Source organism: Scyliorhinus canicula, chromosome 10, assembly GCF_902713615.1.
Source record: "Scyliorhinus canicula chromosome 10, sScyCan1.1, whole genome shotgun sequence".
NCBI classification, from domain to species: domain Eukaryota; kingdom Metazoa; phylum Chordata; class Chondrichthyes; order Carcharhiniformes; family Scyliorhinidae; genus Scyliorhinus; species Scyliorhinus canicula.
Window position 1 is genome coordinate 169,252,341 of NC_052155.1, and position 25,116 is coordinate 169,277,456.

Genomic DNA, 25,116 nt, shown 5'->3' on the forward strand with positions numbered 1-25,116 from the left:
CTTTATTCTCGCTTTACCGCTCAGCCAGGGAAATATTCAAGATTGTATCTCATATGCAAGCTTATTGATATATATTAAGCAATACACTGATCTCTTATTATTCCCTACAGAGTGTACATTAGTTCAAGCTTATTGAAAACATGGCCATTGTATGAGGTAACTATTAACAATATTGGTCATAGAAAAGGATTTGGTGCTTTTACCTGTACTCAAAGTAACAGTCACTCATAAGGAATGTTGGGAGTCTCTCATTTTTTATCCATGCAATAGCTTGCACCTGATCGAGGCACTAAAATCAAAAAGAATATACAAGTTATATTGGCTTATTTTATTACATTACAGTTTTTCTAAGCAAAGAGTCACAGATATTTGAAAGATCTGAGTAGGTTATTCATTGTCATCCTGCAGCCAATCAGATAGAAGTATTCTCAAAGACAGCAACCCAGGAAGTAAAATGCACTGGTATCCTTAATCTTTAATTACATTTTACAGAGAGCAAAATAAATGATTGGGACATAAGCATGGGACTAATGCAGAAACTGAAATATAAATTTGAAAAAAAATACAAAGTTTAAAAAATATTTTCTAATCATAATGGAAGAAGTTAACATTCCACATATACAACATTAAATTTTTTGACAGTTCAGTGGTTTCTACTTGATTGCAGAAATATCAACTGGGTACTCTTTGGAGAAGCAGAGAATCATTGGCGGCAACTTCTGCACTTAATTGCACGTGTACATATTCCAGAAGTGGTTTTCCGTTTCAAAGGAGTATAACGATTAATCTGACTAGCTTTGCTGATGATGCTACTGCAAAATTGGGCCCAACAGTACATTATGTTTGCTTCTTGTGATGAATGGTAACACCCAAGATCTGTACCTATCTTTCTATTTGGAAATATGGTACATCTAGCCTGTTCTTAAACTTATTCTTCTATACACTATCATTGGTAGACATACCAAGAGGCATAATGATAACGTGAATCGTTTACCTACCTGTACGGTGAATTTGTTTTCAAATTTCAAATCCAGAGCAGTGATTTGTTTTCGAAATTGAGGATACATTTCTTTGTTTTTGGCCGTCGCGTTGTAGATGGGGTCAGCAGGGCTATATGCATATACCAAACTTTGCAACTGCCTCAACAGATTTTCCTTGGCATTGTCAACTACTTCAAACGTCTCCATTTCTTTGTTAAACCAAATTGGCATTGGAAAATTCTGTGAAATAAAAATTGAACGCAGATTTAATGCACAGAAACAGAAGAATTATTTTATGCCAAATACGTTGCCGATTCTCCAGGATTGTCCTAGATTCCCCAGGAACTAAAGTGTTCCTGCGCACTGTTGCAAACAACTCTTGTGAAAAATCTTTGTGGCTAAATTTCGCGACAAATTCTATTCTTTAATTAACTCAACCAGCCTCCAGCAAAGACTCACATTTTATACTCTATCTTCCACCTACCTCTTCGGACTCAGAAGCCCGGATTTTCCTCTGCTATCACACTCCAAATTGGATGAGATAATGGTGAAAACAGCAAAGAAAATCAGGCAGCAAGAGCTACTTAACTTCCTGCCCAGCCTGGGTCTTCATCTCCCCCCCCCCCCCCCCCCCCCCCCCACCAGAACTACTGGTAGCCACTCATGCCCGTACACTACATGTAAAAAGGGTTCCTGATCCAATTCTTTCCATCTGCCAATACTTCCTGAGACCACCTGGTAAAAGGCGAAGTATTATTTTGGGTAGTGGTGTGGTAATGGTCCCAATTGCAGTCAATGGAGCTCTCCTCTACCCATAGAAAAGGATGGGCAATCAGGAGACATATTAATTCGGACTACCATACTGACTAGCAATAGGGTAGCATTGGCTGAATCCATATGGCCAACTTCCCACTTGTTTTTCTGGCCTAGGTACATGAGGATATAAGAAATAGGAGCAGGGCATATGAAATGAAAATCGCTTATTGTCACAAGTAGGCTTCAAATGAAGTTACTGTGAAAAGCCCCTAGTCGCCACATTCCGGCGCCTGTTCTGGGTGGCTGATATGGGAATCGAACCGTGCTGCTGGCCTGCCTTGGTCTGCTTTCAAAGCCAGCGATTTAGCCCAGTGTGCTAAACAGCCCCTATTATGATCCCTTGAGCCCGTTACTTCATTCAATAAATTCATAGTTGACTTTCAACCTCCCAATTCCACTTTCCCCACCCAATCTTCATCCTTCATTCGCTTTTAGTCCAAAGGTCCGCCAATACCAACTTTGAATATACTCAATGGCTAAACAGCCACAGCCCTGAGGTAGAGAATTCCAGAAATTCACAACTCTCCGAGTGTAGAAACATTTCCTCACCTCAGTATGAATAGAAAACAGGCTGTTTGGGCAAATCCAAACAAAGACACGGAGCTGTTACTTATTGAGAGAGCTTATTGACTTTGTTCAGTTTCATAATTCTCCCCTCACCCACAGTGTCCCAGTTGTCTCCTAGTTATAATTAACATACCTTTTTTGAAACAATGTTTAACGCACTCAAATAATTTTAAAACAAATCAAAGAGAAAAAAATGATTTTCCATATTTCTTATCATAATGCAAGGCATTCCTCTTCTACGACCCCCATCACTTTCTTCAAGCAGACATTCCTTTTTGTAACACAGTCCAATAATCACTAACATGTGTCAGCCCATTTTATCTTAAAGATCCCTTTTCTCTCTTATGCCAGAAAGATCAATCCTCAATTCTTTCTCAATCACATGTTGTCAAATGAATATTATCCCATAGAGAACAGTTATCCACATTTTTGACAGCGCAGATGAGATGGGCCGAAGGGCCTTTTCTGTGCTCTAGACCAGGCATTTTCAAAGTGGGGGTCGTGACCCAAGGGCGGGTGCAGGGAGGGTCACAGAGCCATCCATCGCGGCATTCCCGATCGCGGGAATTCACGCGCAACAGCTGCGGCGGCCGACTTTTAACAATGCCGGCTGCGAGCGGCTTTACAAATGACGGCCGCGACCAGCTAAACAAATGCGGGCGCACTGTGCACGTGTGCCCGCTAATCAGTGCGCCGCAGCCCGGGAGTGTAGGGACCTGAACCCGGGGTCAAAGTGCGATTGTGGCATGGTGGCGGCTGACTGGGTGTGATCACCGATGATGAACAAGGCTATGACCTTGATCTGTTTTGCATCCCTAAACATTACTCAAATGATCTGGAGAGAGTATATATTCCTCATGGTTTAATCATGGACAGAACTGAACGTTTGGCAAGGGATATAATGAAAGCCATGGGAAATCATCACATCGTCGCCCTCTGTGTACTGAAGAGGAGCTACTCAGTGTATACGAACTGAGGTACGAAATCCATGCTTTCCTCCTCGAGAAATTGTCCTCTCTGACTAATTTGTTTCCTGATGAAACTTGGATGCTAACTATGTCTTACCTTGAAGACATCTTTTCAATTCTAAATGAACTGAACCTCAAATTGCAAGGGAAGGATGATGATTACTTTCAGCACTGTGAAGAAATCGCAGCTTTCCAAAGGTTTTTGAAGGTTTGGCAATTGCGAGTGCAAAGCCAAAATTACTACATGTTCCCCACACTGCTATGACACATCGAAGAAGACAGCGTTAGTAAGGAAACTGTCAATGGACTGGCAAGTCTGACTCTAAATGAAGCTGACTGAACTTCTGCACCTCAGCTTTAACAGCACATTAAAAACACGGCACAAGTCAATTACACTATCAGCATTCTGGTGTAGTGTCTCCGAGGAGTATCCGGAGCTGAGTAAAACAAGCATTTTGTTGCTTTTGTCCTTCACAACAACCTACATGTGCGAGGTTGGATTTTCTATCCTCACAAAGATGAAGGCGGCACAAAGGAACCGGCTGAATCCGACACCCGATATGTGAATAGGCCTCTCATCCTATGAGCCTGATTGGAGTGCGATCATGAGGACCAAGCAGGCTCACCTCTCGCATTAAAGGTAAGAGAAAATGGTGGGTTGCAAATGTCGGCCGGTGTGAGTCACGAAGGTCGGCCGGTGTGGGTCGCAAAGGTCGACCGGCGTGGGCCCCGAAGGTTGGCCGGTTGGTAAAAATGGGTCCCTGGAAAAAAAGTTTGAAAAGCACAGCTCTAGACCTCTATGACTTCATAACATTCAATGGGCAAACTTTTCTCTGAATGCCCCGAATTAAGATTTCCTTCAAAAGTGTTTGAGAAGTAAAATTCTATATCTGCTGTTTCTACTCGAGCCAGTATTTCTGCTGCTAAGGTGTTTTTAACTATCCTTTTTATTTGCTTTGCTTCCCAGGTCAATGGACAACATTTGTTATTCTTTCCCAACAAGAATAGTCCCTGAAAGACGTGCTGTTAGGTGAATTGGACATTCTGAATTCTCCCTCAGTGTACCCGAACAGGCGCCGAAATGTGGCGACTAGGGGCTTTAACCTCCTCTAACCTAATAATAAGACCCATTGGGGTGAGCAGGTGAGTGCCTTATTACATTATTATTTTTCTTTTTCTTATTTGTTAACCAGAACTAGTTTGAAAAAGACTATAGCAGAGGTATCCAAGTTTGTTTTTTTTAAACTGAAATTTATACAAAGTAATAAATTAATTAACTAATCAGAGATGGCTGGGCAGGTGATGTGCTGTAGCTGTATGATGTGGGAGCTGGCTGTTCCCCTTGTGAATGGCAATGACCACATCTGCAGCAAGTGTTGGTTGCTGGAAGAACTCCGGTTCAGAGTTGATGATCTGGAATCTGAGCTTCAAACACTGCGGCACATCCGGGAAGGGGAGAGTTACCTGGACACTTTGTTTCAGGAGGCAGTCACACCTGGGAGATTAAGTAATTCACATTCAGTAAGTGATCAGGGACTTCAGAATGTGACTGTTAGTGAGGCAGGCAGGGGGAACCTGAGTTCAGGAGTGCAGGAGCCTCAGCCCTTGACCTTGTCCAACAGGTATGAGACTCTTGCTCCCTGTATGGATGAGGAAAAGGGCTCTGGACAGGATGAGCCAGCTGACCACGGTACCATGGTGCAGAAGGCCATTCAAGAGGGGGGAGTAAAAAGACAAGTAGTTGTTATAGGGGATTCTATAATTAGGGGGACAGATAGTATCCTATGCAAGCCGGATCGGGAGTCTCGCATGGTGTGTTGCCTGCCCGGTGCCAGGGTGCGGGACATCTCTGACCGGCTTGAAAGGATATTGGAGCGGGAGGGGGAGGATCCAGTTGTTGTGGTCCACGTTGGGACTAACAACATAGGTAAAGCTAGGGTGGAGGACCTGTTCGGGGACTATCAAGCACTAGGAAGAAAATTGAAATACAGGTCCTCAAGGGTCATAATCTCCGGATTACTGCCCGAGCCACGTGCCAATTGGCATAGGGACAAGAAAATTAGGGAAGTAAACACGTGGCTAAGGGATTGGTGTGGGAAAGAGGGATTCCACTTCATGGGACAATGGCATCAGTTTTGGAACCGGGGGGATCTGTACCGTTGGGACGGTCTCCAGCTGAACCGATCTGGAACCAGTGTTCTAGCGAAGAGGATAAATAGGGTGGTCAGTAGGACTTTAAACTTCTGAGTTGGGGGGAAGGGAAAGTGAAAGCGACAGGGAGCATGGAGTTAAATGGCAAGATACGCAGGAGGATAACATGTAGGCAGGTGGATTTAAGCTTGAGGCAGACTAGGAATTCAACAAAAAGGAAGGATAACTTTGGACATCTTAGGACTTCCAATATCTGTAATGATAAAAAAGTTAGCATTAAGGCACTTTACCTGAACGCTCGTAGCATTTGTAACAAAGTAGACGAACTAATGGCACAGATCATCGTGAATGATTATGATGTGGTAGGCATCACAGAGACATGGCTGCAGGGGGTTCAGGACTGGCAGTTAAACATCCAAGGATATACAACCTATTGAAAAGACAGGGAGGTGGGCCGAGGGGGTGGGGTTGCCTTGTTAGTTAAGAACAAAATTAAATCTATCGCACTAAACGACATAGGGTCGGATGATGTGGAGTCTGTGTGGGTAGAATTGAGGAACCACAAAGGCAAAAAAACCATAATGGGAGTTATGTACAGACCTCCTAACAGTGGTCAGGACCAGGGGCGCAACATGTACCGGGAAATAGAAAAGGCATGTCAGAAAGGCAAGGTCACGGTGATCATGGGGGACTTCAATATGCAGGTGGATTGGGTAAATAACGTAGCCAGTGGATCCAAAGAAAAGGAATTCATGGAATGCTTACAAGATGGCTTTTTGGAACAGCTTGTCATGGAGCCCACAAGGGAGCAGGCTATTCTGGACCTAGTGCTATGTAATGAACCAGACTTTATAAAAGATCTTAAAGTAAGGGAACACTTAGGAAGCAGCGATCATAATATGGTTGAGTTCAGTCTGCAGTTTGAAAGAGAGAAGGCAAAATCGGATGTAATGGTGTTACAGTTAAATAAAGGTAATTACGAGGGCATGAGAGAGGAACTGGCGAAAATCGACTGGAAGCAGACCCTAGTGGGGAAGACAGCAGAGCAAAAATGGCAGGAGTTTGTATGCATAATTGAGGACACTGTACAGAGGTTCATCCCCAAGAAAAGAAAGATTATCCGGGGGGGGGGATTAGACAGCCATGGCTGACAAAGGAGGTCAGGAAATGTATCAAAGAAAAAGAGAGATCCTATAAAGTGGCCAAAAGCACTGGGAAATCAGAAGATTGGGAAGGCTACAAAAACAAACAGAGGTTAACAAAGAGACAAATAAGGAAGGAGAGGATCAAATATGAAGGCAGGCTAGCCAGTAATATAAGAAATGATAGTAAAAGTTCATTTTAATACATAAGAAACAAACGACAGGCCAAAGTAGACATTGGGCCAATTCAAACTGATTCCGGAAGGCTAGTGATGGGACACGAGGAAATGGCTGGAGAACTTAATAAGTACTTTGCGTCTGTCTTCACAGTGGAAGACATGAGTAATATCCCAAAAATTATAGAGGGTCAGGGGGCTGAGTTGAGTATGGTTGCCATTACAAAAGAGATGGTGCTAAAAAAGCTAAAAGGTCTTAAAATTGACAAATCTCCTGGCCCTAATGGGCTACACCCTAGAGTTCTGAGGGAGGTGGCTGAAGAAATAGCGGAAGCGTTGGTTGAGATCTTTCAAAAATCACTGGAGTCAGGGAAAGTCCCGGACGATTGGAAGATCGCTGTTGTAACCCCCTTGTTTAAGAAAGGATCAAGACAAAAGATGGAAAATTATAGGCCAATTAGCCTAACCTCGGTTGTTGGTAAAATTCTAGAATCGATCGTTAAGGATGAGATTTCTAAATTCTTGGAAGAGCAGGGTCGGATTAGAACAAGTCAACATGGATTTAGTAAGGGGAGGTCGTGCCTGACGAACCTGTTAGAATTCTTTGAGGAGGTGACAAGTAGGTTAGACCAGGGAAACCCAGTGGATGTGGTCTATCTGGATTTCCAAAAGGCCTTTGATAAGGTGCCACACAGGAGGCTGCTGAGTAAGGTGAGGGCCCATGGTGTTCGAGGTGAGCTACTGGCATGGGTTGAGGATTGGCTGTCTGACAGAAGGCAGAGAGTTGGGATAAAAGGTTCTTTTTCGGAATGGCAGCCGGTGACCAGCGGTGTCCCACAGGGTTCAGTGTTGGGGCCGCAGCTGTTCACCATATATATTAATGATCTGGATGAAGGGACTGGGGGCATTCTAGCAAAGTTTGCCGATGATACGAAGTTAGGTGGTCAGGCAGGTAGTGCTGAGGAAGTGGGGAGGCTGCAGAAGGATCTAGACAGTTTGGGAGAGTGGTGCAGGAAATGGCTGATGCAATTCAACGTGAGAAAATGTGAGGTCTTGCACTTTGGAAAAAAGAATCCAAGCATAGACTACTTTCTAAACGGTGAGAAAATTCATAATGCCAAAGTACAAAGGGATCTGGGAGTGCTAGTCGAGGATTCCCTAAAGGTAAACATGCAGGTTGAATCTGTGATTAAGAAAGCGAATGCAATGTTGTCATTTATCTCAAGAGGGTTGGAATATAAAAGCAGCGATGTGCTACTGAGCCTTTATAAGGCTCTGGCTAGGCCCCATTTGGAGTACTGTGTCCAGTTTTGGGCCCCACATCTCAGGAAGGACATACTGGCACTGGAGCGTGTCCAGCGGAGATTCACACGGATGATCCCTGGAATGGCGGGTCTAACATATGATGAACGGCTGAGGATCCTGGGATTGTATTCATTGGAGTTTAGAAGGTTAAGGGGAGATCTAATAGAAACTTACAAGATAATACATGGCTTAGAAAGGGTGGACGCAAATAAACTGTTTCCGTTAGGCGAGGAGACGAGGACCCGTGGGCACAGCCTTAGAATTAGAGGGGGTAAATTCAGAACAGAAATGCGGAGACATTTCTTCAGCCAGAGAGTGGTGGGCCTGTGGAATTCATTGCCGCGGAGTGCAGTGGAGGCCGGGACGCTAAATGGCTTCAAGGCAGAGATAGATAAATTCTTGATGTCGCGAGGAATTAAGGGCTACGGGGAGAATGCTGGTAGGTGGAGTTGAAATGCCCATCAGCCATGATTGAATGGCGAAGTGGACTCGATGGGCCGAATGGCCTTACTTCCACTCCTATGTCTTATGGTCTTATGGTCTTCACAGTAACTTCATTGCAGTGTTAATGTAAGCCTACGTGTGACAATAATAAAGATTATTATTATATATTACACTGTACTAGAATATCCATCTGGAAGATTGGCATGTGAAGCATCACTAAAAATGACAACCTTCAAATCTCTGGATCATCCAAGGCCCGAAACTTGAGCCTGCATGTCTCTGAATTTAATTTATTTAATGTTTTATTTTTCTCAGAACATCTTCAACTGTAGCATGTTTCATCGTAGTGCTCATAAGATCATCAGGTCAAGTCTGAATGCATAACCAGTGCAACTGTCCAATCAATCTTCTTAATTAGTCTATTTCTTTCTTGAGTGCAGGATCCTACATTTGTGAAAACCTGGCCCAATTTTTTGGGACAGAATTGACATTTTCTAAATAAAATTGTTGATTCAAGGTCAGCTGGCTTATTCTGCTTAATGTCTAACCCTATGTACTTAAAGGCCTCTAAAGCCTGACTTCCAATCTTAAACTCCTTCTCTATTTTATCTATCACCATTGCTCAAATTCTGCAGAACCTCCCAACAGAAAATCTTCAGTATGCATCATTAAGATGCCAATGGGTTTCTCCTTGTGCTATCAATTGAACGTTGCTGGATCTGCTTTTAGCTCAATACAACCCATTTTCAACTGGGTAGACCTAACTGAGAAATACCACACCCTTGATACATCATACAGTCCATCAGCACATTGGTTTAATTTCCAGTTTCTTTGTATAACACCAGCTTCTTTAGGTGCTTTCAAAAAACACTGCCCTTTGAAATTTCTCACCATGCAAAAAAAAAATGCAGCTTTTATATCAACCGATTTACATCCCCAAGAGCAGGGTGCTAAAAGAGCTGAGAAAATCTTCAAGCTCACTTTTCCTGCAGTGGGGGAGTCCACTCTGGCATCTTGATCACCAAATTTCTCTTCAGAATCCTGAGCCACTTGCCTGGCCTTTGCCTTGTACGTATCACCAGGGAGTACCTTTTCTATGCATATGAACATGTGTGACAAGGCTGGCAGTCCGTCTGCTTTTTCAGTAATTACACCAAGTTCTTTTCAACTTCTTTTTGTTTGGAGCACTTTATCAACTTTTCTCATTTGTGAGCAGCCACAAAAACCTGTCGATCATAAGGGCTTCTACTTCTTGTGGCATTCCTAGCCTGTTGTATTGTCCTCGTTCTTGTCAAACTACCATGTTTACGTGTCCTCCTATCTCTTTCTGGACAACTGCTAGGCAATTTCCCCCATCTACTATCCGAGTTCTTTTTGCAAAGCTCTGAGACGGGATTCTCCATCGGCTGACACCGGAATAGGGAAACGTGATTGGGCGGGGAATCGGTTTTGACGCCAAAATTGCGGACGGTGCCAGTTTCACACCAAAATGCAATTCGCCGGTGCCTCGTCAGTGGCATCAATGCATTCCAGAACACATTCTGGACATTCCAGTGGGCCTGACCCGGTATTCTCCGGAGCCTCCGCGATTCTCCATCTCCACCGGGGTGAATTCCCAATGGTGTGGTTCACTTGTGCTTTAATAATCGTGAAACAGTCACCGTGGCTGGTGATGAAAAGAGAGGAGCACGGAAAGTGTCCAACACAGCCATAGTTTGCTGTCGGAGGGGCGTAGCGAGGGGTGGGCAGGAGGTGGGCTGCAGGGTCGGGGTGGAGGGGCACGAAGCACCATTGCCGTGGCCTGCAAGGCAGCCATGCAGCTGCACTCACTGCCCTCTGGCCCCAGCCAACCCATTAGCGGGATGGGCGCGCTCCACCGCAACCAGTGCCATCTTGTTGGCTGGGATGAGTGTGTGTGGGGAGTGAAGTGTGTACATGTGGCTACAGCCTGTCAGCATCCTGAGTGTCAGTCACGGACCTGGCAGATCCCGCACCGTTTCTCATTGAAATAGACTGTGTTCCACGTGGCACCAGTGCTAGCCCCTCAATGGTTGCTGAATCGGTCTTGGTGCGGCGCCACCTTTGCTGTCGGGGAAGTACACAAATCCTGCCCCAGCATCAACACTTAGTCTCAGGAATGGAGACCCTCACTGCAGATCTTTCCCGAAGGCTGTGACCACTTCCAGGTCCACTGACAGAGCTCATACTGAATATTCTAGCCTTCCATATCTTTACCTCATCTTACTAATCCATGGATTTTGCCGCTTGTCCCTTATCTTGCACATTCTGCCAATGTTTGTATCTTTTTGCTCTTCCTGGAATGGTGGCTTCCTCCATTCATGTGCCCCTACTGGCAGATATGTTACTCCAATGTCAACTTTATTTGCATTTTGGGAAAAGTAACCAAAAACTGTGCAACTGTGCTCCAGTATCATTTTGCCTGCATTCTGTCTGCCCTTCATCTGCCGTAATCTGCTCCTTATGATTGTCCAGCTTACGTGTATGTGAAATGCATGGTGCCTCTTCACTTTCTGTTATCTGTTCAGATTCTACAAATGTACAATCAGTGCCAACTTGCTTTGAGGAATGTACCCTCACGGTTTGATTGCCGTGTTGCAAAATTATGGTTTTTTCCACCACCTTTCCACTCTTTCTGCCCGTCCCTTTTGTAATGCACCATGTCCCCTGGATTAATATTTCTGATGGCCATATGCAGTGCTGTTAAGACTTCGTCGAATTTATCCAGAAGATGTGAAGGTAGTCATTTTTAAGTGATGCTTCACAGGCCAATCTTCCAGACGGATATTCTAGATCAGTAAGGCCAGGTGAGATGTATCCCAGTTTGCTGTGGGAGGCAAGGAAGGAGATTGCAGCAGCTCTGACAAAAATTTTCAAATCCTCTCTGGCCACAGGAGAGGTGCCAGAGGACAGCTAATGTGTTGTCATTATTCAAGAATGGAAGTAGGGACGAATCAGAAAATTACAGACCAGTGAGTCCATCTTCACTGGCAGGGAAACTACTGGAAGAAATTCTGAGGGGCAGAGTTAATCTCCACTTGGAGAGGCAAGGATTAATCAAGGACAGTCAGCATGGTTTTGTCAAGGGGAGACCATGTCTTACAAATTTGATTGAATTTTTTGAGGTGACTAGGTGCATAGATGAGGGTAGTGTAGTTGGTGTAGTCTACATGGACTTAGTAAGGCTTTTGACAAGATCCCAATTGGGAGGCTCGTGATGAAGGTAAGAGTCCGTGGGTTCCAGGGCAATTTGGCAAACTGAGTTAGTAATAGGTGGCAAAGGGTGATGGTTGGAGGTTGTTTTTGTGACTGGAAGCCGGTGTCCAGTGGTGTTCCATAGGGATCGGTGCTGGGTCCCTTATTCTTTGTAATGTACATTAATGATCTGGATGTGAATGTAGGTGGTATGATAAGTAAGTTTGCAGATGACACAAAAATTGGTGGTGCGGTAAATAGTTAGGAGCAAGACCTTACCTTACAGGATGATATAGACGGCTGGTTAAATGGGCGGAAGAGTGGCAAATGAAATTTAACCATAAAAAGTGTGAAGTTATGCATTTTGGGAGGATTAACAAGGCAAGGGAATATACAATGAATGGTCGGACCTTAGGAAGCACAAGAGGATCAAAGAGACCTTGGTGTGCAGGTTCTCAGATCTCTCAATACGGCAGAACAGGCAGGTCAGGTGGTTAAGAAGGCCGATGGGATTGTTGTCTTTAACCAAGGCATTGAATACAAGAGTAGGGAGGTTGTGCTGGAGCTGTAGTAAACGCTGGTTAGGCCCCAGCTGGAATACTATGTGAAGTTCTGGTCACCGCACTAAAGAAAGGAAGTGATTGTACTGGAGAGGATATCGAGGAGATTCATCAGGATGTTGCCTGGGCTGGAGAATTTCAGCTATCAAGAGATTGGATAGGGTGGGGTTGTTTTCCCTGGAGCAGAGAAGGTTGAGGGGGGGACCTGATTGCAGTTTATAAAATTATGAGGGCCATAGATAGGGTCATTTGAACAGGAGGCCTGAGGCCATGTATACAGCATGCGGCATTCCCCTTGAGGGCACTGCTTTACAGGGGGTGGAGCATCGCAAAAGTGGCGCTGCCCCCAATTCCGCCATCACCAGGGATTCTCCGCCCCATCGCCAAACGCAATTTCGGGATCAGGGGTCGGAGAATCCAGCCCATGTACTTTTATCTTAATAACCTCAACTGCAGTGATTGACCTCACAAAAAATGCCGAGGTGTCATTTTGGTTGCATTCGATGGCCGCGTTGGTGAGATTGTGGTCCATATTCAACGGCACTTAGTGCCAAAAATCAGCCCCCAAATGAATCTCGCCATTACTGGCAGCCTTGCCGCCTGATTTGCCTGACCCGTGCCTCAGCATCTCCCTGCTGGGGGGGGGGGGGGGGGGGGGGGGGGGTTGCTGCTTTTAAACGCTTCCTCACCACTCACTCCCAATCAACACACAAGCATAGCAGCGTGCCGACCTGCTCTTCGCTGTGTGGATGCCAACCTGGCCAGGCTTCTCAACGCCATTGATGCGAGATGGCACACCCTGTTCCCCAGAGGGGGTCGGAGGATCAGCAGCAGGGTCAACAATGCCGCCTGGGAGGCAGTAGCAGCCAATGTTGGCAGCAAAATCAGGAGGACCGCCGCCCAATGTCGGGCGACGACCAACGACCTCCACCGAGCTGCAAGGGTACATTACCACCTCTCTCCTGGCATCAGTTCCAGCGGTCACCCCTCAAATTCCCAACGACACCCCCATCCCCACAGATCGCTGGCTGGCACCTCGCCCCCTCCCCACACTGATCTTCGTGCCTGTCCCTCAGAACCCCCTGGCACCCATTAGCTCAACCCCTTTATGTCCAGGTGTGGGTTCCCACATATGCCACCTGCTATAGACCCAATGACCCATCAAGCGTGCGGCTCACAATACCATCTCTTTGTCCCTGCAGGAAAAGATAGCCGATAATAAGCAGGAAAGGGTCAAGATTTGGGGGGGGGGGGGGGGGGGGGGGTGGTTGCAGAGTCCCAGAGATCTATATTCTCACCCCCTATGAAGAATGTGTCCTAGAGATCTGGTTGGGGCTGTGCAAGGAGAGAGCAGTCACTGACAGCGTGGTCGGCCTGTGCCACAGAGGTGAGGATCCACTGCCCTTTCACCCAGATGACCTGTCTCTACTAAGTTGCACATGTCAGACAAAATGATCCTTCCTGCTCATGGCCATAATGTCTCACCCCCATCTGATGAGGCCGGGGCATCCGGAATCGTTTCTCCCTGCCACCCAAGAGACCACCTCGGAGGAGGACTCCAAAGGAACCCACCGGTGAGGCATCACAGCTATCCACCAGCTACCCACCTTCCACCAGTGCAAAGGCGGTATTAGTGGACAGGCCTCTGGGGCACAATCTGCTGAGCACCACACCGTTGCTGATGCACATCAGGTGGAAGCAGGAATCAAGAGCGATCGACGAGGTCTTCTGGGTCCCAGTCAGATGCCGAGGCTCTGGAGATATTTCTCCCAGAACTGATGCAGATGCCACAGCCATGACCTGCAGGAGGGGATGTCAGGTACATTCTAATGACTGCATAGCCGACTGGAGAAGACCAAAGGCTTAGGTCGCAGGGGATGTTGCCAACTATGCATGGCACAGCGGCCAACACTTCTAGGGTGGCAACCCGGAAGCATGACGTCTGCGACTTGAGTGATGGTGCCCAAGGCATGGCTCAGTCTGTCACAGCCATGGCTGAGTGGGTCGCCCCCCCCGCAGCATGTCGCCCCGCTGCTGAGCCAGGTTGTGGAGGGCATAGTAGACGACCACGAAGTGGGAGACCCTCTGTAGGACTATACTGCAGGGCACTACCAGAGTGGTCCAGGCATCAGAATTTTTTTTTTTTAATTTAGAGTACCCAATTAATCTTTTCCAATTAAGGGGTCATTTACTGTGGACAATCCACCTAGCCTGCACATCTTTGGGTTTTGGGGGCGAAACCCACGCAAACACGGGGAGAATGTGTAAACTCCACACGGACAGTGACCCAGTGCCGGGATCGAACCTGGGATCTCAGCGCTGTGAGACAGCAGTGCTAACCACTGCGCCACCGTGCTGCCCTAGGAAAACATTTTGTGCAGTCCGTTTCACTGCTCATTGACAGCATAGGCCTCATTCTATTGGTCTCTACCTCTGTCTCCGGTCTCTGCACTGACATCATCAGCCAGGACCTCAGCGCCAAGAGACAACCTGTCATCCTGGGGTGGTCCTTGAAGACGCTGGAGATCTCCAAGTGCCCCGAGGATATTCCCGGTGCTGAAGCCAAGCTCTTTAGTGTTTGATTGCTGGCAGCTGCTTCTATAGTGCTGATGCTCCTAGACTTCAGGCAGCGTTCAGGTTTCAAATTTGCCTTGATATGCGATGCACTAATCATCCTGAGGCATGGCGTATGTAACCTGGAGAAGTCACTTGAGAGTTGAGGAGTGTGAAGTGCTATCACAAGTAACAAGGATTATTCTTCATATATAATATCCTTCAGCTGTGAAGCTAGAGGCTGCTCACAGTCAAAGGGAGTGAAATTGACTCAGCACTGAAGCCACAGCAAGGCTTTGTCCTGGAAGTGCTTGGTAGGACAAAAATGCACCCCCCCCCCCCGAGTTGCATGCCGGGAAATGGGAATGGCTACTCAACTCTGCTCAGCAGCCATTGTGCCAGCTTCATGTTTTTAAAAAGTAGTACTAAACAACGCCCGCGTGACTTCTCACTGGCGAGTCGGGTTATTCCTGAGAGGCCGCTGCATTCAGCTTCAATCTCGCTAATGAGATTGAAATGAATGCAAATGTGGGTTAATGACATTCTCGCCATCTTTGGGTGAGATCTGTATCTCGCCCATCGGGAGCGGGCCGGCTGAGTTGCAAACTGCTTTGCACCCAGCGCCAATCGCGATTTATGGTCTTTCCCGAAGCAGATGTGCGTCGGGCGCAACGTAGTGGTTCACACATTCGTGCCCATCAACTCTTTCTCTCTGGGGTGGCCTGGTGGAGCAGTGGTTAGCACTGCTGATTGACGGCGCCGAGGACCCGGGTTCAATCCCGGCCCCGGGTCACTGTTTGTGTCGTGTGGAGTTTGCACATTCTCCCCGTGTCTGCGTGGGTCTCACCCCCATAACCTAAAAGATGTGCATCTTTGGATTGGTCAGGCTAAATTGCCCCTTAATAATTGGAATTTTTTTTTAAAACTCTCTCTCTGCACAGATGCTGTTTTTATTTCTCTCCTCCTTTACCAAGTACTGAAATCATTATTGTGGAATTCAGTTGGGTACTTTAGATATTCCATTTCTCTTAGAGGTATGAATGCACCCGTGTTGTAACAATGGATGGGCTGTCAGATCATATTATTTAATTGTTTATGACTAGAAGTGCACAATGCCATTGCCACTGATCGTTGTCTTGGCTTTAGAAAAATCACATCATTGCCAAAATGTTCTTTGCTGGTTGGTGGGGACTTGTTAATGTGACCGAGAACAGGAAGTTCCAGTCACTAATAATTATCACAATTCAAGCACCTGAAAATCAATTGAATTACAAATTTTACATTGAATGCAGAAAAGGGGATTCATATATAAAGAGATATAAATTGTGCAGCTCATTACTTTTATATCATGCTCTTGTGCCGGAGGCAGCCCACCCCTACTGTTACCTCATGGACTCAACAATCCTTGCGCCATATTTAAAGGACACCCGGACAGCGTCCTTCCCTTTTCCCCTTAGCCTACCACCTTGCCCAGCCTCTGATCTGGGCAGCACGGTAGCACAAGTGGCTAGCACTGTGGCTTCACAGCGCCAGGTTCCCAGGTTCAATTCCCCGCTGTGTCACTGTCTCTGCGGAATCTGCACGTTCTCCTCTGGGTGCTCCTCCCACAGTCCAAAGATGTGCAGGTTCGGTGGACTGGCCATGATAAATTGCCCTGAGTAACCAAAAAAAGGTTAGGAGGGGTTATTGGGTTACGGGGATAGGGTGGAAGTGAGGGCTTAAGTGGGTCGGTGCAGACTCGATGGGCTGAATGGCTTCCTTATGCACTGCATGTTCTATGTACAGCCTGCCTCCCATGTTCAGCCTCTGCTCTACCCTACAGCCTGCCTCCCATGTCCAGCCTCTGCTCCACCTTACACCACCCCTCCAATTCCAGCTGCGCACAGCTTGTCCTGTCAGCATTCGCTATGAGTGAAGTTATAAGCAGTCCCCAAGAAGGCAAAAGCAAGGGCTAGCAAAGGTAAGAGGCATGCCATTTATATACAGCTGTAAAAGCGAACATTCTAATTTCCAGCAAGGTGGCCTTTTGATGAACATGCATGACATGCTAATACAGACAAAATGGCTTCTCCACATGGTTCGACGGGAAGCTTGACCCACCTTTAACCTTCAGAGAACAGGTTTGTGACAATTCATCCCATCGCCGGGGAACAGAATTTTGGCTTCACGCCAAGTTAAGCTGCCCTGTTCCCCACTGCTGGTAGGGCCGAAAGATTCCGCCCATTGTTTCACGCTGCACATGGATAGTGGAGGTAGGCCTTTTGTAGCTACCTTCACTGAAATGGTATCATTCCTAGGTTGATTAATATAAAGTTTGCCATGGGGTCATACATGATCCTGAGTCGAGAACAGTTTGGTACTTTCTGCTTGGTTACTGAAATAAACAGTGCCTGCTCCTCCCTCTCCATATCCCAATCTTCCTGAATTAATCGTTCAGTGGTAAGTAATCGCTTTTAAATAAGCACAGCTAATTTGTGTACAGTTCTGCTGGAGGCAAAATAAACTTCCCACCGCTGTAAATTAGCCTCTCCAGCATTGAGCCAAGATTTATTTGTCCTTTTTATGTATTTTGCGTCTACTGCAAATTTGCTGGCCCTGTTTAGACAAGACCCGAGAGACTGAAGCAGTCAGATACCTAAACTTTTTGTTTTTGTGGGTTTCTGATGTTCATACCTCAGAGACTCAAGGGCCAAATTATAAAGTTTAAAATCACTATTTCCATTCATTTGCGAATATGACAAACTGTGGGCCTTTGTAGGATCTAGGATTTGTCTGCCAACAATACTATGAACATTTGTGTGATTGTGGTTACCACACTACTAGTTAACAGCCTATACTTGTAAAAGAACATGGTGACCTAGAAATTGGAATGGGTTGTGCCCAATTTTACAAGCATAAAAAGGATGGCAAACATATGCACGTACTTGATGGAACCATCAATTCACTAGACACGTGCTTTAAGATATGAACAGTGGATTTAATCTACTTACAACAGAGCCAGCCTGTTCCGCGTTGAACTCTCGATGAACTGAACGACTGGCTCTGAGCATTGGTATTTATACAGCAGTCAAGGGGGAGGAGTCGTGGGCGGAGCCAAGGGTGGAGCCCTGTACAAATCCCTAAGCATTCCCAGTGCTACTCCCCCCAGTGGTCGGGCAACGCAACTGCGCTTACAAATGCATGGTCTCATGTATATACAATAGTGTGAATTACGGAGTTACATTCACCACAATGCTCCTTTAATGCTCAAGTGCAAGAGCTGCCACATTGGTAAAGACACATCTATAGACATCCAGAATGATGCCTCACACAGACATTAAGTTCTCGGCATATACATTTCAGGGGCTCCATTCTTGATTCGAAGTTCATATTCCTAATTATACTGCTTGACTTTGTTTAGCTAGAAAGTTGGCTATCCTGTTTAGGGAAAGTGCTGCACGCATTTAAATATATCTCCTGAAGGTTAGCACTTTAAGTGGTTGTGGAACAGGTCGTGGAGAATTTCTACTCTCCATATTGAGCTCAAGTAGATTTACGTAGGGCACAATGTACAGGCCGTGTCCTGTCCAAATCAGGACACAACCAGTAGATCCAGTGATAGGCCTGTTCCGGGATTGCCGATGGTTGTTACGCCTCGGGAGACACCGTGATCTGGATCCCACAATGGGCAGGACCCAGACTTGCCAATGCCATATCTAACCAGCACCCAGGATCTACCGGCCTCGCCGAGGAGACCCCAACCGAGCCTCGTTTAGCACTGGTCCCCACAAACGGAGATCAGGCGGAACGACACGTGAGAGGCGGGATCTCCCACGCAATCAGAAGCCCCCGGGTGGGTGGTATCTGGGCAGGGTGGCACCTGGGCACTGCAGCCTGACACCTTGGCAGTGCCATCAGGGTGCCCAGGTTCACCAGCTAGGGAGCAAACAACTAACGTTTACGGCACACAGCTTCATGGCTGCCAGTCAGTGTCCAGCATCGATCAGAGGACAAAACCTGCGTTCGCTCATGTGAATCCCCGCCCTGGTCCCCTCGTCACCCCTTAAAAAGGGACAGACAGGGCAGCACGGTGGCGCAAGTGGTTAGCAAGGTTGCCTCACGGTGCCAAGGTCCCAGATTCGATCCTGGCTGTGTCACTGTCCGTGTGGAGTTTGCACATTCTCCCCGTGTTGGCGTGGATTTCGCCCCCGCAACCCAAAAGATGTGCAGGCTAGATGGATTGGCCACGCTAAATTGCCCCTTAATTGGAAAAAATAAATTGGGTACTCTAAATTTATATTAAAAAAGATAAATAAATAGGGACAGACACAGGCATCCCTTCCCCTCCACAATGATAGCAGGTAAACTATAAATTTAAACATTTAACCCATTCAACCAGCCCATCATAAATTTTAGTCTCTCGGGTGGTTTCAGCTTTCTGGCAGAAAAGTGCAAGGTACCTCCTCAGGAATTCGAAACTCAGCCTCATCCATGTCCCTGGAGTCGGCAGGCTCTCCTGTCACAGGTTGACTCACACACTCAGACAACCAAGAATGTTTCCTGCTGGCAACATGGTTTCAGGCTGTAGTACTGGCTGTGGGAGCAACACTCACCCACGCAAGTGGTGCACTGTTTCCTGATAATTCTATCTGTACCTTCACTTTGTAAGACAGAGGCCCTAACTTGGCTACAACAACTCATGGACCCAGCTTGGTCAGCTTCCAAAATTTCTGACTTGCACTGGTTCATTTATTGCAGATGACTTTGTTGTGTTGCCCGAAGTGGTTTTTCCTCTGACTGCTCTCTCCCCTTCCCAGCAAATTTGGGAACACCAAACCTCCAGCCCGTCAATAATTCCGCTGGTAGCGCTCCGGTCATAGAATGTAGCATTGTCTGGTATCCTAGAAGAGACACCTTCTAGTTTCCAGAGACATACCTGATTGCTTTTTAAGACCTGCTTTGAAGATTTGGTCTGCTTGCTCAGCCGGTCCATTGGATGCAGGGTGGTATGGCGTAGTCCGGATATGCTTTATACCATGCATGGAGGTGAAATTCACCACCTCTGATGGCCGTTCCATTATCCAACAGGATTACTTCAGGTATCCCAAGGGATGCAAAAGACTGGCACAATTTGTCAACTGTGGAATTCAACACTGCAGACTGCATTTCAAACAGGCATCTATCAGGTGCAAAAACAGGGCCCATAAATGACACCACACGGCCGACCAGGCCATTCCCAAGGGTCCAAAGGACTGAGCAGGCAACTGTTGCAACTCCGACTGATTGGTGCTTTACTAACCTCTCGATGTAGGCATAGTGCCAGACCTCCAATCTAATTCCTGATGAGCATCTTCATTTCCTTTTTACACACCCGGATGGACACTATGTAATTCAGCCAAGAGCAACTCCCCGGTGCAGGGACGACTTGCTCCACGGAGTATGATGCAGTCTTCATGACTGAATTAGTTTTCCCGAATACTATGTCTTCATCTCTTCAGATACTCGCTCATCGGTCCATCCAGTGCTTCCCTTTGGACAACAGCGGGTCTCTGCTAGTCCAATACTTGGCTTGCTGCACCAAAACTGGCAACGCGTCCAAGAGGTTTAGTACCACAAAGTGCCTCCAAAACAAACGCTGGTGTTTCTTTAGCAACACATGCGTGGGGGCCTGGCAGAAAACGCCCATCATTATTCACCATTCTGAAGGAGGACTTAAGCTTAGATATGTTTTTGGGTGCCGGTGACTGCTTTATTGTTCTAGCCGTGTCTTCCTTGGGTGAAACCCATGTGCATCTACCCGGTAACTTCTTCTTGAGGTGGACTCTAGGCTCTTAATATTCTTGGCATCTCTTCCGAGTTAGCTAGGTGCTTGGCTTCTGTCGATCCAGTTATCAATTCATCTTACAGGTACACTATTACACGTGGCAATCCTTGCAACAGACTTTCCATCGTTCTCTGGAATATGGCACAAGCTGACGACATGCCAAAAGGCAGATGCATGTACTGAAAGAAAACCTTGAGTGGGTTAATTGTAACACTTCGGGAAGCATCGTCCAACTCAAGCTGATGACACGCATGACTCATAGAATCCTTACAGTGTAGAAGGAGGCCATTTGGCCCATTGCGTCTGCACCAATCCATTCTGCCCTATACCTGTAACCTAACTTGCGGATCCCTGGACATCAAGGGGAAATTTATCACGGCCAATCAACCTAACCTGGAAATCCTTGGACTGTGAAAGGAAACCAGAGCACCGGGAGGAACCCATACAGACACAGGGAGGATGTGCAAACTCCACACAGAGTCACCCAGGGTCAGGATTTAACCCGGGCCCCTGGCGCTGTGAGGCAGCAATACTAACCACTGTGCCATTGTGCCGTCCAAGTCTAACTTTCTACAGCCTTACATACAAATCTTTTATTTTTGGAATGCGGTACTGGTCCAGCTTGACAGCCCGATAGTGCCCACAGACGCAGTCGATCTTTCACATTGACTGTGCAGGCTGCCCATTCTGGAAACTGGACTGGCCAGATGATTCCCAGTTCTAGTCTTTTCAATTCTATCTCCACCTTTTCTAACAAGGCTCTGAGCATGTGTCTAGCATTGAAAAACCATGAGGCTGCCTCTGGCTCGACATGGATCTTAGCCAGCAGACCCTTAATTTGCCTGAGCCCATCACAAAATACAAATTTGTACTTCCCTTTATCCAGTTTAGCAGGCCTCCTCCATTTATTTGAAAGATTTCTGTCCAAGGTAATTTCTTTGAGCCAGTCACAGCCCAGTACACTTGGTCCTTGGCCTGATACAACTATTAGTGGGAGTTGGGCGGATTGCTGCTGATATCTCACTGCTATGGTGGTAGTGCCTCTTCCATATAGATCGCCAATTTTGCTGACGTACTCCATAAAGCCGAAGGCAGAATCCCTTCTTGCAATTGGCTGTATTCCCCTGTTACGGTGTCTACTTCTATCTCTCTAGGTTTATCATTAACCAAAAGCACCATTGTGACGGGGGCTACCTTGCCCACTTTCAAGTTGCAGTGAACGGACACAACATTTGAAGGGAACCTTCTACTATTGCGATGTGCTTCTGCCTTCAGTGCTGAGCAGGCTTGGCTAGCTCTTCCGCTGGTGCCCCCTTCCTGTGGCATGAATAGCATTCTGCTTCCTTAAATTTGCAAGCCTCTGGGGAGAGAGTGATTATCCCCACACCAGCAACACACTGCTTTGATCTTTGGTGTTGCATTCACTTTCTGAAATATTCTGGCTCTGCTGCGACATTTGCTTCCCTTTTAAAACCAGCATCTTCACTTTTGACGCCACTGCTGACTGCAGCTCCCCGCCCTAGCTGATTAACTGCGCCACCATTTCGCACCCGTTCCATCGTTGGCAGCGATCTCCAACGCCTTTTAAAAATTGATATCTGTCTCTGCTAACAGTTTTCTCTGGGTGGCCTCATTATTAACTCCACAAACTAAGCATCTGACAGCATATCGTTCAAGGTGGCCCCGAAGTTGCAGTGCTCTGCAATTTGCAATACAGGTTGCAATGGTGTCTCCTGGGGCTTCCCCCGTGGAATTCTTAAAAGGCTGCCGGACGACAAATGGCTTTGGATGATTGTGTGCCTTCACCGAATCCACCATCTCTGTGAATGGACTAGAATTGGACATGTTCGGGGGCGCGAGGCTGTGGATCAGGCTGAAGGCCTGGGCCCCACATGCGCTGAAAAAGATTGCCCTCTTCCCCACCCTTCTTAATTCCATTGGCCATAAAATAATGACATAGGCATTCTATATTCTGTGTCCAATCTTCAATGGAGGAATAAAAGGGATCTGATAGACCAAATAGAGCCATTTTCCCTGCAACCTGACGTTTGACCTCAACAGGTTTTGTGCTAAAGACTTGGGACCACACATTCTCTGCTTTATCCTGGTCGCCAATGTAATAACTTTGGCTCACCAGCTAGGTATGAACCAAGTAACATTTATTTGCAAGATACTATCTTACAGTGTCTTGCAGCTTTGTGGTTGCCAGTTAGCATCCAGAATCGACCCGAGGTGAAAGCCTGCGCTTGCTCGTATGAACCCCATCCTGGTCCCCTGATTGGTTCCGGGTCATAGAGACTTTAGTTCCAGGTCATAGAGTCTTTACAGCATGGGAAGAGGCCGTTCAGCCCATTGTGCCTGCGCCAACCATCAAGCACCCATTTATTCTAATCCCATTTTCCAGCACTCGGCCCTTAGCCTTGTATGCTATGGCACTTCACGTGCTCATCTAAACACTTCTTAAATGTTGACCGTTCCCATCTCAGTGAATTCCAGATTCCCACCATCCTCTGGGTGAAAAGGTTATTTCTCACATCTACAAACCTCCTGCTCCTTACCTTAAAATGCTATGCCCCCTGGTTATTGACCCCTCCGCTAAGGGGGAAAAGCTCCTTTCTATTCACTCTATCGATCTATGCCCCTCAATTTTATACACCTCAACCTGCTGCCAAGGAAAATATCCCCAGTCTCTTGATAGCTGAAAACTTTCCAGCCCAGGAAACATCCTGGTGAATCTAGTCTGCAACCTTTCTGGTGCAACCACTTCCTTCCTATAGTGTGGCTACCAGAACTACACACAGTACTCACTCTGGCCTAACCAGCTTTTATACAGCTCCATCATAACTTCCTTGCTCTCATATTTCATGCCTCATTTAATAAAGGCAAGTATCCAATATGTCTTCATAACCACCTTATTGACCTGTACTGCAGTCTTCAGGGATTCTTCTGTACATCCGATGGGCCTACCATTCATTGTATAATCCCTCGCCTCGTTAGTCCTGCCAAAAAATACAGCATGTGACCCTGTCACATCTTAAAGGAGCCAGATACCACAGTCCTGTTCAGAAAAAGTATAATTTTGTAAAATCTACAGCAAACCTGCAAAAAAACCCACATATTATTGAGGTAGGGTTATAGGATTCAGAAAACCGCATTCTGCAATTACAATGTATTCAAAGGGAGTTGGTCAATTCATGCAACTTTCATTGAACAAAATAAATCCTTTTTGTCACATTGTATCAATAACAATCTTCAGATTACAGATAATTATACTGGTATTACTACAGTGAACCTTGTAACTTAGACATCAGCTGTCCTCATTTTCAAAATGGTTATGTGCGTTGCATAAAGAAAGTTCCAACAAACTTGAAGCAACAGCGGAAATTGTGATCAGCCATTGCAATGGTATGAATTTGTTTCCCAAACACCAGTGTTCCACTCTGTTCACTTAACATTTTTGCAGTTTAAATTCTGGTTTCATTTCAATCCAGTCCCACTCAGAACAGTGCAACTCCAGTGATGAATTGTGGCTCTACCAACCAGCATTAAGGCAGTCACAGGATAAGGACTGGGGCTGATGGACTGAAGCTGGAAAAGGCAAGTATCAGGATCGGGGAGAACCTTTGGGAGGAAATACAATCACAGGTCACAGTGAACAGTGAATCTGCAGAGAAACAGACTGGCAAATGAGGGACTCACAGGCCCATCCCTCACATTGCAGGGCAGTAGAGGGACAGAAGGAGCTGCGAGAGTCAGCCACCTCTTCACAAAGCCAAAACTCCGCAAAGAAGCAGGTCCATCGTCAACACATTAAAAAATATGGTCAAAGAATCAGGAGCTGAAAGAATAAATGAATGCAGTGCTGGGGAAGGATGGCGCCCCTCCGGGATCACACGCACATTCCTTGATTTGGGAGGCTGGTGAGGTGCGTACATGCAGGTCGGCGCGATGAAGTAGCGGGTATTTTGAAAGAAACAGCAATGTTCACAGAGAAAATGTTCTATCTCTGGGACAGAGACATGGCAATATAAAATGCCAGAGACACGGATGGTTTCTCTACCTCCATGAATGCTGGGTAAGGAGCTCACCATTTTGCAACAGTCCTTTCCTTCAAATAATTCACTGCAGCTTTGTGCTGGCCTGCCTGTTTCAAGTTGTAACATGGTGCTCTGCTTTTAGAAGGCAGTCCATAATCCATCATTTCAGAGTTCTAAGAAAATGAGGTCATGGTGTGGAGGCCATTGTGTATACTTTACCATATAAATTCTTTGTGTCTCAATAAATATCTTTTTTTTTTCCGGGTGTCCATTTTCTGCTATTGCCTGTTTACACATGTTTCATTGTATTTAATCAAGTAACCACTTACCAGCAAACTGAGAAACATATTGAAATAGTCCACCATTAGGTTATCTGTTAGCAGGTACTCTTCCTAGAATTA

At 46.3% G+C, this 25,116-nt stretch overlaps 1 protein-coding gene across 4 annotated transcripts in view; it reads right to left on the bottom strand.

Annotated features, from left to right (window-relative positions):
* Positions 1-25,116, bottom strand: part of LOC119972762 (regulator of G-protein signaling 22-like) — a 142,011-nt gene that overhangs the window by 106,027 nt on the left and 10,868 nt on the right. For all 4 annotated transcript variants that reach the window (XR_005462150.1, XM_038810088.1, XM_038810089.1 and 1 more), the window contains exons 3-5: positions 25,045-25,107; positions 999-1,220; positions 204-289 (exon numbers count right to left, since the gene is read on the bottom strand). Coding sequence is in view for 3 of the 4 variants with exons in the window: in XM_038810088.1 (XP_038666016.1) it covers positions 204-289; positions 999-1,220; positions 25,045-25,107 (371 nt within the window). In the remaining variant the exon portion in view is untranslated. The remainder of the gene's footprint in view (positions 1-203; positions 290-998; positions 1,221-25,044; positions 25,108-25,116) is intronic.